At 43.3% G+C, this 14,917-nt stretch overlaps 1 protein-coding gene across 6 annotated transcripts in view; it reads left to right on the top strand.

Moving 5' to 3' along the window:
• Positions 1-14,917, top strand: part of SORBS3 (sorbin and SH3 domain containing 3) — a 95,277-nt gene that overhangs the window by 61,152 nt on the left and 19,208 nt on the right. For all 6 annotated transcript variants that reach the window (XM_060693583.2, XM_060693581.2, XM_060693582.2 and 3 more), the window contains 5 exons: positions 102-145; positions 5,575-5,696; positions 8,016-8,101; positions 8,710-8,756; positions 13,213-13,327. In XM_060693583.2, coding sequence (XP_060549566.2) covers positions 102-145; positions 5,575-5,696; positions 8,016-8,101; positions 8,710-8,756; positions 13,213-13,327 — 414 coding nt within the window. The remainder of the gene's footprint in view (positions 1-101; positions 146-5,574; positions 5,697-8,015; positions 8,102-8,709; positions 8,757-13,212; positions 13,328-14,917) is intronic.

Below are 14,917 nucleotides of genomic sequence, written 5' to 3'. Positions count from 1 at the left end.
ATTTTGTTGCTGGCTGCTGGTTTCCGCCCGCAACACGAATTCAGACTCTTCCCCACACCGCTCTCTGTGTCAGCTCTCTTTTTTTCCCTTTCTCTACGCAGAATTCCCCGGCTGGTTCCTCTTCCCTGGCCTTCCCTGCCCGCTGGTGAGTATGTGGAATTGGGTAGGGTGTTGGAGGGTATGCGGGGAGGGGGAGAGCCTGGCACAACTGTTAGATGCTGGCACGCAGAGTGCCCAGCTTGCCACTTGCTGCTTCCTTCTAGCTGCCAGCCGGCCACACCTTGGCTGGCAAGGGTAGCGTCATCCCGAAAGCATCTCGGGGTGGATCTGCTGCCTGCCCGCCCGCCTGCCTGGCTGGCTGGAGAAAAATTTGCAAGAGGGAGGTGGGATGGAAAGCAAGGCAAGGCAAAGGGGTGCAGCATGCTGAAGGGAGGAGGAGGAGAGTAGCTTCCCATCACTAAACAGTCTCCAGATGCGTTGGATTGCATTTCCGATCTGCAGCACGTTGGAGAAAGTTTGTTGTAACTGGAGGGTTGAAAGAGGAAAAGTTTGAGAGTTAGAAAGTTTTTGTTTTTCCTTCATTCAGGAGCGCTGCTCCTTTTTCCCTTGCAGGGAGTGGTGTGTTTGTGGGTGTATGTGTTAAGAGAAGAGATGAGCTGAACTTTCTGCCTGCTGAACTGAAGCATCCCGCCCAGACTCCTGGCAAAAAGAGCTTCCATGTCTGGAAGCAATGTATCTGGGAAGGTTTGGGTTGGCAGAGAGAGGAAGCGAACCGCAGGGCATAGGACTAATTGCATTAGCTGAGCAGAGCAGTGAAGATCTGGCCCTGAAAAAAAAAAAACTATTCCGGCGTTTCTCAACTTTAGCGACTTTACGGAGCGTGGACTTCACACCCTTCTGAAGTTCACACACCCTTTTTAAAGTCACCAAAGTTGAGAAACGCAGTGAGGTATTCCATGGGATGGCGAACTCTGTGGACTTTTCGGTCTGAAGTAGCAAGGCCCTGCTTATCAGGACTCATCCTGTTTTGTACATCCTGTCTCATACACGCAGACAAAAAAAACAAAAGAAGCAAGCAAGATATGTTTAGGGTCATCGAAAGAGAAAACAGTCTGGCTATCGGGACTATAGCGACAGAGGGGAAGAGAAAATGTGTCGGGGAACATGAGTCAGATTCTAATTTTTGATGGCCTTCTTGGATTGCTGGCTGAATGTTGTCTTCTGGAAAAGCTGGCTGGGGAATTCCGGGAGTTGAAGTCCTCCAGGCTTAAAGTTGCCAAGGTTGGAGACCCCTGGTCCAGACCATATCTCGGAGCAAAGCTGGCTGGGGAATTCTGGGAGTTGAAGTCCTTCAGGTTTAAAGTTGCCAAGGTTGGAGACCCCTGGTCCAAACCATATCTCGGAGCAAAGCTGGCTGGGGAATTCTGGGAGTTGAAGTTCTCCAGGCTTAAAGTTAATTTGATTTATATGCCACCCTTCTCCGGAGACTCAGGGCAGCTTACAGTGCGTTAAGCAATAGCCTTCATACTTTTGTATATTTATACAAAGTCACCTTATTGCCCCCACAAACTGGGTCCTCAATTTACCCACCTTAGAAAGGATGGAAGGCTGAGTCAACCTTGAGCCTTGGCGAGATTCGATCTTACTTTAATTGCAGACAGCTGGTGTTAAAATACAGTGCTCTGTCTGTGAGCTATCCAGGCTCCTCCTTCCCAATTGATTTTGCTCGTCAGAAAGTCACAAAAGGGGGGGGGGTCACATTATAACCGTCACAAATGAGTCAGTTGTCAAGCATCTGAATTTTGATCACATGACTGTGGGGGATGCTGCAACGGTTGTAAGTGTGAAAAACGGTCATAAGTCACTTTTTTGCAGTGGCCGATCAATGGTTCACTTCAAATGGTCACTAAATGAATGGTTGTAACTCAAGGACTATATCTGTGTAAAGATATCACTATATCAATTTGTACCATATCCCGAAATTAGTATTTTTGCCACTGCAATTCCTTCATCTTGAATATTTTCCAGATTCATTATAGAGTTATTAACTGTCATATGATGACTTTAGGATGGAATGCCTGATTCGTTCCCTCCTTTTTGTCTGTCTGATAATCCTGTAAAATAATTCAAGTTGAGAGACAGTGGCTGTTCACAGAATACTCTAGGTTCAAATGTGGTTTGGTAACTACAGTTAGTTCTCGACTTACAACAGTTCGTTTAGTGACCAAAGTCACGATGGCACTGAAAAAAGTGACTTATGGTCATTTTTCACACTTACGACTGCTGCAACATCCCCTTAATCACACAATCAAAATTCAGTTGCTTTGCAACTGGTTCATGTTTATGACGGTTGCATAAATAGCAGGGGTCTTAAGACTTGTGGGCTTCAACTCCCAGAATTCCTCAGCCATCACCTTGGCAACTTTAAGACTTGTGGACTTCAACTCCCAGAATTCCTTAGCCGTCACCTTGGCAACTTTAAGACTTGTGGACTTCTATTCCCAGAATTCCTCAGCCGGTACCTTGGCAACTTTAAGACTTGTGGACTTCAACTCCCAGAATTCCTCAGCCGGCACCTTGGCAACTTTAAGACTTGTGGACTTCAACTCCCAGAATTCCTCAGCCGGTACCTTGGCAACTTTGTGGGATTTGAGGTCCATAAATCTTAAAGTTGCCAAGATTGGAGAAGCTTCTGTGCATGTGCAGATCGATGACGACGACATCTGAGACGAAGGGCGGGGCCTCCCACCGGTTCTTACGAACCGGTCCGAACCGGGGGCAACCCACCACTGCTGCCCAGAGTCATGTCATCCCCTTTTGCGATCTTCTGACAAACAATGGGGAAGCCAGATTCACTTAACAACCATGTTACTAACTTAACAACTGCAGGGGGATTCACTTCAATTGTGGTCGTAAATTGAGGACTACCTCTATAGCGTTGGCCCAGTTGGGACAGCTAATTGGGAATTTTTGTGTTTGCAAACCTAGGCAATTGGCCTCCTTCACTAAGCCACTTGAACTCAAAAGATTACTTTAAGTGCTTCATAGTTGAGCAAGAATGTGGATTTTAGATTCCGGGCCCTCCCCGCCCCCCCTCCTGCATCCATTCCACGAAAACTTAATAACATCTTACGATTATGAAAGGTGAAATGATGATACGTTCCTTGTCGAAACTGTATAGTCTCTGGGTGTGTGTATTGTATGTGTGTGTGTATGTGTGTGTGTGTGTGTGTGTGTAGGCTGGATTACACATTGTTTTAGTAATGGCTTGTTGACTAATTTAGTGGCCAGGCTTACATAGCAACGCTAAGATGTACATCACAACATACAACCCACAGTGAGACATTCATGCAACTTGCTGAGCCAAAACGTAACCATCAGATTGTGGTACTTTTTAGATGCACGAGGCCAGGGACCGTTTTATAGTGGTTCAGAAATAAAATTAGTAAGCACTGAAGCTCAGATGTTTGCCCTCCTGCCTGGTTACATTCTTATTTGTCTTTTGCACAAAACAGGCAAGTCGGCTTCCAAAAATTGACATTTTTTTAAAAAAAAATGTTTATTACATTCCAAAGATTAAAATACACAGTACAAAAAGAAACATAATACGCAAAAAACAAGACACACACACACAGAAATATAAACAAACAAAGGCAAACGTATCTAATTTTCAATACTAGTAACTGACAAAATTGTCAATTTTGATGCATGCCTCATCACGGGATGTAAAACTCAGTGAAAGTGTGTTTCTCAAGTTTTCATTTCTAGGTATGATGCCTGCTTTGAAATACATTCACTTACAAAGTGAGCAGTAACAAGAGATACTATTGGTATACACCAGAGGTCTTCAAACTTGGCAGCTTTAAGACTTGTGGACTTCAACTCCCAGAATTCTCCAGCCAGCTGTGCTGCTGGAGCCAGCTGTGCTGGCTGGAGAATTCTGGGAGTTGATGTCCACAAGTCTTAAAGCTGCCAAGTTTGAAGACCTCTGAGATACACAGAACTGGTTTCACGACCTGTTTACCCATTAGAAAGTCATCCATAACATTGCCGTGAGCAGAGAAATGGCTGGGGAAATTTCTGATGCCTGAAATGGAAAAACAAGGATCTTTTTTTTTTTTTATGTATTCATCCTTCTATTGCTTTTAAGATAGTGTCAAAAAAAGAAATGGAAAAAACACAAAAGTTAAAAATACGTTGTCAAAAGAAGAAAACCCCACATAGAATGTGCTTTTAAAAGAAAACGAAAAAAAAATACAATTAGGAAAAAGAAGGATATAATTTTAACAATAAATAATTACAATCCTATCTATGTATTTGTTTAATGCAATTGTTATTCAAGTACATACAAATTTCTAGTATGTTCATATAACCATCATGGTTTTTTTTAAAAAAAAAAACATACTGCATTCTGTAAAAGTATACTTAAAAGTATGACCGAGAAAAAAATCCTAAACCAAATAAGGGATTCACAATTGAGGCAACTAGGAAGTTCCCAATTTCAGCAACTCAATATATTTAGGGGAAGGTTATTTAAATATTTTGGGTTGGGTTAGTCTAATGCTAGCTAAAATACAGCTTAGTTTGCATGGAAAGGGGATGCTGTCCCTTTAAACATATTAAAACAGGGTTGTCCAACCTTGGCAATTTTATGACTTGTGGACTTCACTCCCAGAATTCTCCAGCCAACATTGATGGCTGGGCAATTCTGGGAGTTGAAGTCCACAAGTCTTAAAAGTTGCCAAGCTTGGACAATCCTGCATTAAAACAATTTAAAAGGACTGAAGTTGTACATCAGCAAAATATTTGCTGTATGCCAGGTTCTTCTTGTTGCCTCCACACTTCCTGTTCAACTTGACCTTGACTTGCTAAGACATCTCCAAGGGCCCCTGGCTTGGATGAGGACTTCAGAGAGGCCTGCTAGTTATTTGTGGAAAGAAGAGCTGGAGATAAACCTCTGAGCTTTGATTCCACAAGGACGAGGGAAGGAGGTTTGGGTGGATCAAGGCTAGTCTTAGAAATAGAGGAGATTGGAAGCTGAGGAAGGTAGAGTCTTTCATTATTGGAAAGGCTCCCCGAGAGGTGTTGCTTGTTCGTGGATTATTGACTGTATTCCCATCTTCAAGATGCAAAGGCCTCTTTTCTACGTGGCATGCTTCTCCTTTTATTGAAGGGGCATGATAAAATTAGCAATAGTAATTGCACTTTTCAGCCCTTTCTAAGTGATTTACAGTGTCAGTATATTTGCCCCCAACAATCTGGGTCCTCATTTTACCGACCTCAGAAGGATGGAAGGCTGAGTCAACCTGGAGTCCCATCAGGATCGAACTTCTAGCTCTGGGCAGAGTTAGCTTGCAATACTGCATTCTAACCACTGCGCCACCATGGCTCCTTGTATTGAGTTGGTCCTAGTCAGATTGTAGATATGAAATGCGCAGAGATATGATGGAGTCCAAGATACTATCTGTAAGTCAAGTGTCAGTGAGTTAGTCATTAAGCAGATCTGATTTTACTGCCTACATTGGCTGGATTGAGCTTGCTTTCACTGTGTCCCCAATTTCTCTTACTTGGCAGCCCATTGCCCACTTCTGGTGTCCATCCTGTAGCCCCGGGCCACATACCAGCCAGCCCAAGAATGGAGAAAGGAAGCCCAGGTGTTACCAGAAGTACCTGGAGCAACTCTCTACCCAGGAACGGTATGACTCAGGGTTAATATGGAACAATGTGGGCATGTAATTCAACTCAACAATTCAAGGGGATAAATATACCCGTGTTTCTCTGAAAAATAAGACCAGGTCTTATATTAATTTTTGCTCCAAAAGACACATTAGGGCTTATTTTCCAGTTAGGGCTTATTTTCAGGGAAATAGGGCACTAAATGCATCCGTCTGGCTGACGATCTTAACTGGGGCTTATTTTTGGGGTAAGGTTTCTATTACGAGCATTCTGAAAAATCGTGCTAGGGCTTATTTTGGGGTTGGGTCTTATTTTTGGAAAAACAGTATATTCTCTGGAAAGTCAGCATGCTTTGCCACCTTCTGTAATCAAGTGCCAATTTGGAAGAAAAGAGGCCCTAGAAAAGGCAGGAGGTAAAATACCCTGTTTCCCCGAAAATAAGACATCCCCCGATAATAAGCCCCATCGGGCTTTTGAGCGCATGTGCTAAAATAAGCCTCCTCCCCGAAAATAAGCCCTCCCTGAAAATATTTAAATGCAGAGCTGGAAATCAGGTAAGGCGGCAAGAGGAGCCCCATCTTGCTCCATGCGCCCCAAAATAATAAGACCTCCCTGAAAATAAGGCCAGGCGCTTATTTCGGGGTTCACAAAACATAAGACAGGGTCTTATTTTTGGGGAAACACGGTAGATCTTCTCAGATCTCATATAGGATTGGTGGTTCATGTTTCCCAGCTTCTGGACAGAAAAGAGACTCGGTGACAGTTAAATCCCATCCTTGTAAGCGGACAATGAAAAATACTTTAGAATCTTTCTTGCTAGGTTTCTTACTGTATGTTTTTTTTTTAAAAAAACCACTTCTGAGAACGTTTATCGTATATATATATTCTTTCTTCATCTCCCTTCTAAAATAATGCGCTATATATATTTTTCTATGAGTTGCAAGCCCTTTAGAGATACAGACATGGAACGTTATTTCCTGAAGGATATGTCAAACTAAGAATATCCCCCCCTTCTTTTTTCCTTTTGGGCTGAAGATTGTCCCTTCCTCCACCCCCTCCTCATTACAGTTTGACTCACATATTAATGCTAATACGATGCAAATTGCAGCCAAGTCAGCAAATACATGGGCTGAAGCATCTAACTCTGGAAATTTGCCATAATTCAGTGGGTGGTCAGCTATTTTGTTGAGCTGTGGATCATTCTTGTTAAGAAAGATGAAAACAGTCTCCTAAAATGTTTTCCTTTGTTCCTTAATCAATATAGATGAAGTGTAGTGACACAAAAGCATTTTGACCAGATGGATAATAATTTTTTTTGATGCTGGGGAACCAAGTGGGATTTTGGAGAGCAATCATATATATGTACTCCCTTTCTGTTGATGTTTGGGGAGCTGTAGCCAGTCCCAAGTCACTCATCTCTCAGAAGAAGACAAATAGTAAAATTGCTCCCAATTACCATATTTTTTGGAGTATTAGACGCACCTTAGTTTTTAGGGAGGAAAATAAGAAAAAAGCAGATTGGCAGGTGGATCGGCCTCCCGGAAAACCCCCAATCAGCTGTTCCCAGAATTTTAGTAACAGATTCCTTGGTTGTGAGCTGTGTGCCTTGCTTTTTTTTTTTGCTTTTTTTTTTTCTGCCTCTGAAACTTCTGAAACTCTGTTTCAGAAAAAGCTTTTTTTCCTGCCTCTGAAATCCTCTGAAACAGCTTCAGAAAAAAAGCCTCTGAAGCTCTGTTTGGAGGCCTTTTTTCTGAAGCTCTGTTTGGAGGCTTTTTTTCTGAAGCTCTGTTTGGAGGCTTTTTTTTTCTGAAGCTTCGTTTCTGATGCTTTTTTCAGCCTCTGAAACCTCCGTTTGAGAAGCTGGGCCGGGCTACATTCGGAGTATAAGACACATCCAGATTATAACTCTCTTTTTTGGGAGAAAAAGGTGCGTCTTATACTCCGAAAAATAAAGTAATCCTTTTAGGTCCTGAATGCCAACATGCTCTGTTCCATTTCATTTTACTTCCAGTTTCCACCCCCCCTTTTCTAGGCTAATGAACTGAACCATGCACCAATCTTAATTTTGCTCACCTGGGTAGCTGTGTTGTCTATGTGTATATATGTTCAAATTAAAGGAATGTGTAAAGTAAGAGAAATGGGGGTAAGGAACAGTTTGCTCCAAGGGAAGTATTGTAGATGGTTGGAGATGAATATCTCTACTCAGCATATATGTGGATTTGCCGTTTCTTGCAAAGTGTATTATTGAAATTCGGTTTATATGATCGGTTGAAAGTTAGCTCTCCTTTTTTTCCTTTCGGTTCAAAAGATTCACTCTTTCCCTTCTTTTCTTCATCCAGATCCTCTGAGACTTCCTGGGCAAAGTCCCTTCCTTGACTCTTCAGAAATCCTTCTAGATAGCCCTCCCAAGAGAGATGAGAAGAAGGTGAGGTGCAATTTTCTACCAAAAAGGAGGCAGATTGGATTTATGTGGGCTGTCAGTCTTTCTCAACTTGGCTTCTCCTAGCTCAGGCGTCTCCAACCTTGGCAAATTTTAAGACTTGGGGACTTCAACTCCCAGAATTCCCCAGCCAGCATGAAGTCCACAAGTCTTAAAGTTGCCAAGTTTGGAGACCCAGATTCACTTAACGACGGCTTATTACTAACCGCAGCAATTCACTTAACAACTGTGGCAAGGAAGGTTGTAAAATGGAGCAAACTGACTTCACGACTGTTTCACTTAGCGACAGAAATGTCGGGCCCAGTTGTGGTTATAAGTTGAGGACTACTTGTAGTTGTGTTCATGGCTGGTTTTCTTTTATAATTGGAGTGTATGGGTTTTTAATGTTCTTTTAAAAAATTTTCATGGGATATTGTTTTATGGGATATTATTCTCATTGCTTTTTTGCTGTAAGCCGCCCAGAGTCCCTAGGGAATTGGGCGGCATAGAAATGCGACTAATAAATAATAAATAATAATAATTGAGTGCCCTTTAATTCGGCTTTGGACTCTGGGTCTGCTTTTAACTTATTTCTCTTCCCCCACCCCTGCCAGATGAAAGCTGCCCGGCTCAAATTTGATTTCCAAGCAGAATCGCCAAAGTAAGTAGCAATATCTGGCAGCCTTTAGCAGCCATGTAATATTTTAATGCCTTGGCGCTGTTGCCACGCGGGTGAATTGTGATTGTTGTAGCGCAGAATTGAGGCCCAAGGTCTCTCTGAGCTCTTGAAAGCCTTTGGCATGGCCACAAGAGGTGGTTACTAAATTATAGCATTTGATATAATTAGATATCGCTTTCAAATATAGGACCGAACACTATGAATTATATTGACATTTAAAAACTTTGTAAAGGAAGTTGATTTCTTTGGTTCTGCTCCAGCAACCACTTAACAGATTAACAGAGTTGGGAGGGATCTTATAGGTCCATGATGGCGAACCTATGGCACGCGTGCCATGGGTGGCACGCGGAGTCATGTTGCCTGGCACGCCAGCTCAGCTCTGTCAGCTGATTTTCGGCCCTTTTGGGCCCACCAGAAGAGGGCCTGGGGTGGGGGGAAGGCCCGTTTTTCTTTCTCCCTGGCTCCAGATCCTCTCTATGCATCTGGGGAGGGTGAAAACAGCCTTCCCCACCCCTTCCAAATTTGTTCTTCTGTTATTGTCAACTGCACTTGCTCCTCCTCCTTACCACATCTCTTGCAAAGTCTGACTGTGTTCTCTCCTCACAGTCAGCTAGTGGTACATCAGGGTAGCCCACCCTACTTACTACCGTATTTTTCAGAGTATAAGACACCCCTTTTCCCCCCTAAAAGGGGGTGAAAATGTAGGTGCATCTTATACACTGAATGTAGCCCCGCCCTGCCACTGTCACCCACCCTTTGGCCTCTGCCTCACAGCAGTTACCTCCTTGCAGCAAGAAGAAACAGCTCATTTCAGCTTCAGCACAGCCTAATTAGCACAAGTTGATTGGATCGGCCTTCCCACTCTCAGCTGATTTGCTCTCAGCTGTTTTGCGGGGGCCTCTGCTGCTTGCTGCAAGGAGGTAAATTGCTGGGAGCAGATTTTTTTTTTCTTGTGCTAATCAAGCTATGCTGAAAATGAAAGTAAAGCAGGCTGTTTGCTGTTTGCTGCAATGAGGCCAAATTGCTGGGAGGCAGAGGCAGACTTCTTTTTCTTGTTTCCCTCACCAAAAAAGGTAGGTGCATCTTATACTCCGGAGTGTCCGAAAAATACAGCATATGGAATCTAGCAGAAATGTTAATTCCTTTTCCCATGCACTTTAATGCGACCACACCTGGATATGCCAGAAACAATATCAAAGAGATCAAAATCCCAGTAGGGCAGTCTTTTGAGTGATGATGGGAGTTGAAATACTCTGTCTGTTTGTTTGTTTTTTACCATTCAACAGCCATGTTCTTGAGAGTAAAACCTATTAAAACTCAGTTGAGCGAAGGTTAAATGCAAATATACTGTTTTTGCAAAACGTCTGCCTCATCCTTTTTTTCCCCCATGATGAAATGCAATCAAGAGCCTGAGTAATTTCCCCAATAACTACTGACTACACCCAAAAATACTATGCTTCAGCAAAGTGACTATGTTAGACTGTCATCTGGTATACACGAAGGTATTATGGATAATGCACGAAAGGAAATTCCAGTGCTGTCGATAATGTTCAGCTACGATAATATATTTACACCCATATTATCTTTGCTAGTCTTTCCCAACCAGCTTACGAGTGCCAGAATTTTGGGAGGACATCTCAATTTCATTAGAAGTGCCTTATGTGAAGTTAGCCAGTTTACAACGCAAAACATATGCTGTACTGTTGGAACATATGGCTCTAACCCACATACATAATGTTTTACCATGTTGAATGTTTAACTCTTGTTATATCATGGATTGAAAATTTAGGTAGTGTCATAGTGACCTGCTCCAAAGAACCTCAACCCAGATACACTTGGTTCCCCAGCTGCAACGTTCTTGATCCATTGGATTTGACAGAGACTAACCATGGCTTCATCCACTCACTAGACAGAACTGTCAGTCAAAACTGTCAGTCAGAACATCAGTCAGCACGGATGAAGCTTCTTGGATGAGAAGCAAAACTTCTTCCACTCACTGATCAGAACTCAGTCAGAGCTGTCGGTCAGAACATCAGTCAGAACTGATGAAGCTTCTTGGATGAGAAGCAAAAGTTCTTCCACTTACTGATCAGAACTAAGTCAGAACTGTCAGTCATATCATCAGTCAGAATGGATGAAGCTTCTTGGATGAGAAGCAAAACTTCTTCCACTCACTGATCAGAACTCAGTCAGAACTGTCAGTCAGATCATCAGTCAGAACGGATGAAGCTTCTTGGATGAGAAGCAAAACTTCTTCCACTCACTGATCAGAACTCAGTCAGAACTGTCAGTCAGATCATCAGTCAGAATTGATGAAGCTTCTTGGATGAGAAGCAAAACTTCTTCTTCCGCAAGGAAAAAAAAATACTTCAGTTGCCTTTTTTAAAAAAAACACCTTTGAGACAACCACGAGGCCCGGATGACTGAGAATCTCCACAAACTTTCTTCCTTGTAGTCTCAACATTTAGCAAAAAAATCTACCATCTCTTTTTACAGGCTCTCAATTGTGAAAAAGAGTTTAGTGTGACTTTCAGTGTGAATCCTGCCTTTCTACTCTAACAAAGTACCAAAAGCAGATAACACAAGTTGAAAAACAAAAGCAATAATATTGAAAAGTTTAGGTTTTTTAAAAAAAATAAATAAATAAATAAATAGCGTTAGCGATTCAGAGGAGAAAGGCAGGATTGAAATCGAATATAAACTAAATGGGGGGGAAAAAGCCAGTGTGCTTTCCAAGTGCAACAAGATTCCTCACCCCCATTTCTACATCACATGAGTTGCTTGTGTGAAGCTTTGCCCAAGTTCTTCAACTCTCACTGTTTTTCTGCTTGGGTGGAGAATGTACCCTAGAATACACCCCACTGTCCTGCACAAAATATTTCCTGGAGCAACATAGCTTTAGAAAAACCACAGCTACATTCTTTGGACGCCACGAAAGGATTGACGCGAAAGGGTTCAATTTATCTCAATCGTGGCATTAAGCCATTTAACCTGAACAGGACGCGTCTTGTACAAACCCAGAGAAGTGACTTGAAGAGGCCCTTGAAGGAGGTTCGCTCTGAAAGAATTTTTAACAGTGTGTTGTCCCCAATTTCGGGTCTGAGCCTGATGCCGAAGCCAATGTTGGACGCCGGACACGAGGTGGAGGTTTTCTGTTTGCTTTTTATTGGAGTACTGCAAGGAAAAGGGGTCCTCCTAGCCAAAATGCCAAGAACCAAGAACAAAGGAGCCTGAGTGGCGTAGAAGGCTAATGCCTCCTACTAAGGCAGCATTTAACATCCAGCTGCCTGCAATTACTGCGAGTTCAATTCTCACCAGGCTCAAGGTGGACTCAGCCTTCCATCCTTTCTAAGGTGGGTAAAATGAGGACCCGGTTTGTGGGGGCAATAAGCTGACTTTGTATAAACTATACAAAAGTATGAAGGCTATTGCTTAACGCATTGTAATCCGCCCTGAGTCTCCGGAGAAGGGCGGCATATAAATCAAATTAAAAAAAAAAAAAAGGATTAAGTAAGCTTTATATATTTTCACTAAAGGAGAAGACGGGACAAGGAGAGAAATATCATCTAATAAACATTTTGGTAATCATTCTACAATTCGTTCTATTGGTCTCTAGCTGTCCCTATTTCTAAACTTTGGCTAATGAATACCCCAGGACAGTGGTGGGTTCCTCCCAGTTCGGCCCGGTTCAGCCGAGCTGGTAGCGGTGACGATATGATGTCACCGAACTGGTTCTGCCCCCCCACAGCCCCACCCCTGCATTATTCTTACCTTTTATTTGGCCCCACCCCCAATCTATTGCTGCCTCCTGAGTCCCAGCTATCGGCTAGAGGGAAAAAAACTGTTTAAACTCTTGCCGTGGGGCTTCTAAGGGCCGCCCTACAGCTAATCAGTGGTGAAAGAAAACAAATGAGTAGACCAGTGCCTGCAAAAATAAATAGGTAGACCAGTGCCTGCAAAAATAAATGGGTAGACCAGTGCCTCCAAAAACAAAATAAGTAGACCGGTACAGCTCTGCAAGCAGTTAAAAGCCTGGTAGACCAGTACCTCTGCTAAATCCTAAAGAATTGTCACATGATCATCAAGCCATGCCCACAAAATAAGCCACGCCCACAGAACTAGTAGTAAAAAAATTTAGAACCCACCCCTGCCCCAGGAGTTATCTAATGCACATTTTATTGGCTGCAGGCCATCTGTATTCCTAATTTTTAGCTGAGGCCTGCAAGTTGTCTAACTCTTGTTGCTTTTATCAGCTTTCTATCTGCCCAGAATTGCTACAAGTTTTACACATTTCCTGTAGATAAGCATTCTATGTCCTTGCCAGACACACTCCCCAATTACAAGCTTCCTGATTTACTTTCAAGTGTGTCTTATGACCTGGCTTTATTTTAGCCTACAGCCCATCAAGTGGTCCTTATTTTACCTGCTTGTCTTTCAGAGAACTGACCTTACAGAAAGGTGACATTGTCTACATCCACAAAGAAGTAGACAAAAACTGGCTTGAAGGAGAACACCACGGCAGGGTGGGCATTTTCCCTGCTAATTACGTGGAGGTAAGCTTCTGAGGCCATTGGGGACTTTTTGGCTGCCCAACTAAACTTGAAATAGATTTTGTATACCTATGCAGAAGAGAGAGGAGTGGTGATGAGTTGCCCCTGGTTCTGTGCGGTTCTATAGAACTGGTAGTAAAACCGGCAGGAGGCTCCGCCCATCCGCCATGACGTCATCATGGGTGATCTGCGCATGTGCAGAAGCGCGTGCAAGTGGTCCTGTTGCAAACCAGTAGTAAAGGTACCGTATTTTTCGGAGTATAAGACGCACCTTTTTCCCCCCTAAAAGGGGGTGAAAATTTGGGCGCGTCTTATACACTGAATGTAGCCCCGCCCACAGACTGGCCACCACCATTTGGCCTCTGCCTCCCAGCAATTTACCTCCTTGGAGCAAGCAGCAAGAAGAAACAGCTCCTTTCAGCTTCAGCACAGCCTAATTAGCACAAGTTGATTAGATCGGCCTCCCAACTCTCAGCTGTTTGGCTCTCAGCTGTTTTACGCGGGCCTCTGCTGCTTGCTGCAAGGAGCTAAATTGCTGGGAGCAGATTTTTTTTTTCTTGTGCTAATCAAGCTATGCTGAAAATGAAAATAAAGCAGGCTGTTTGCTGTTTGCTGCAACGAGGCAAAATTGGTGGGAGGCAGAGGCAGATTTCTTTTTCTTCTTTTCCTCACCAAAAAAGGTAGGTACGTCTTATAGTCCGGTGCATCTTATAGTCCGAAAAATACGGTAAGTAGAACTCACCCCTGGAGAGGAGGTAGCAGAAATTGAGGGAAGGGGATCACGTTTTAAGAATTCAGGATTCCCCACTTGCTAAAGGGCAAATTTAGTAAAAATCTTGTTTCATTGTGCCATGCTGGATGTTGACAGACATACTTTCTACTTTTATGTTTCCATTCTATTATTCCTCCAGACCAGGGGTGTCAAACTTAAGGCTCGGGGGCTGGATCCGGCCTGCGGGGTGCTTAGCTCTGGCCCATGGGGCTGCCCTGGAAACAGCGAAGGACTGGCCTGTGATGCCTCTGCCAGCGAAAACAGAGCACGGGAGAGCTGCACACGGCTTTCACTGGCAGAGGATTGCAGGAGGCCATCACAGCCAAAAACGGAGCTCGGGAGCCTGTTTTCTCTGGCAGAGCGCTGGGGCCATCACAGGTGCCCCCAATACGAGTGACGTCGAGCTGGCCACGCCCACCCTGGCCACACCCACTCTGGCCCCCTGAGGTCAGGCACAACCCTGTTCTTCTACCATTCCATACCTCCCTTCTTCCACGACAACCATTCCTCTCCTTCTCCCCTCTTACCCTTCTCTCCCTTCTTCTATTCTTTTCAACTTTCTTGTTTCCTCCTCTCCTTCCCCTTCTCTCCTTCCTCTTCCTTTCCCCCACTCCTCCCCTCTTCCTCTCTTACTAACCCTCTCTCCTAATCTTATTTCCCTGTTTATTATTATTATTATTATTATTATTATTATTATTATTATTATTATTACTAATAATAATAATAATAATAATAATAATAATAATAATAATAATAATATAATTATAAAATTTGTATAGCACCCTTCTCCTTTCGGACTCAGGGCGGTGAACAGCCAAAAT

This window comes from Pantherophis guttatus, chromosome 9 (assembly GCF_059756535.1).
Source record: "Pantherophis guttatus breed Tessera chromosome 9, ASM5975653v1, whole genome shotgun sequence".
Lineage (NCBI taxonomy): Eukaryota > Metazoa > Chordata > Lepidosauria > Squamata > Colubridae > Pantherophis > Pantherophis guttatus.
Note: the sequence above shows the minus strand (reverse complement) of the source record. Positions and strands in the feature narration are given on the sequence as shown.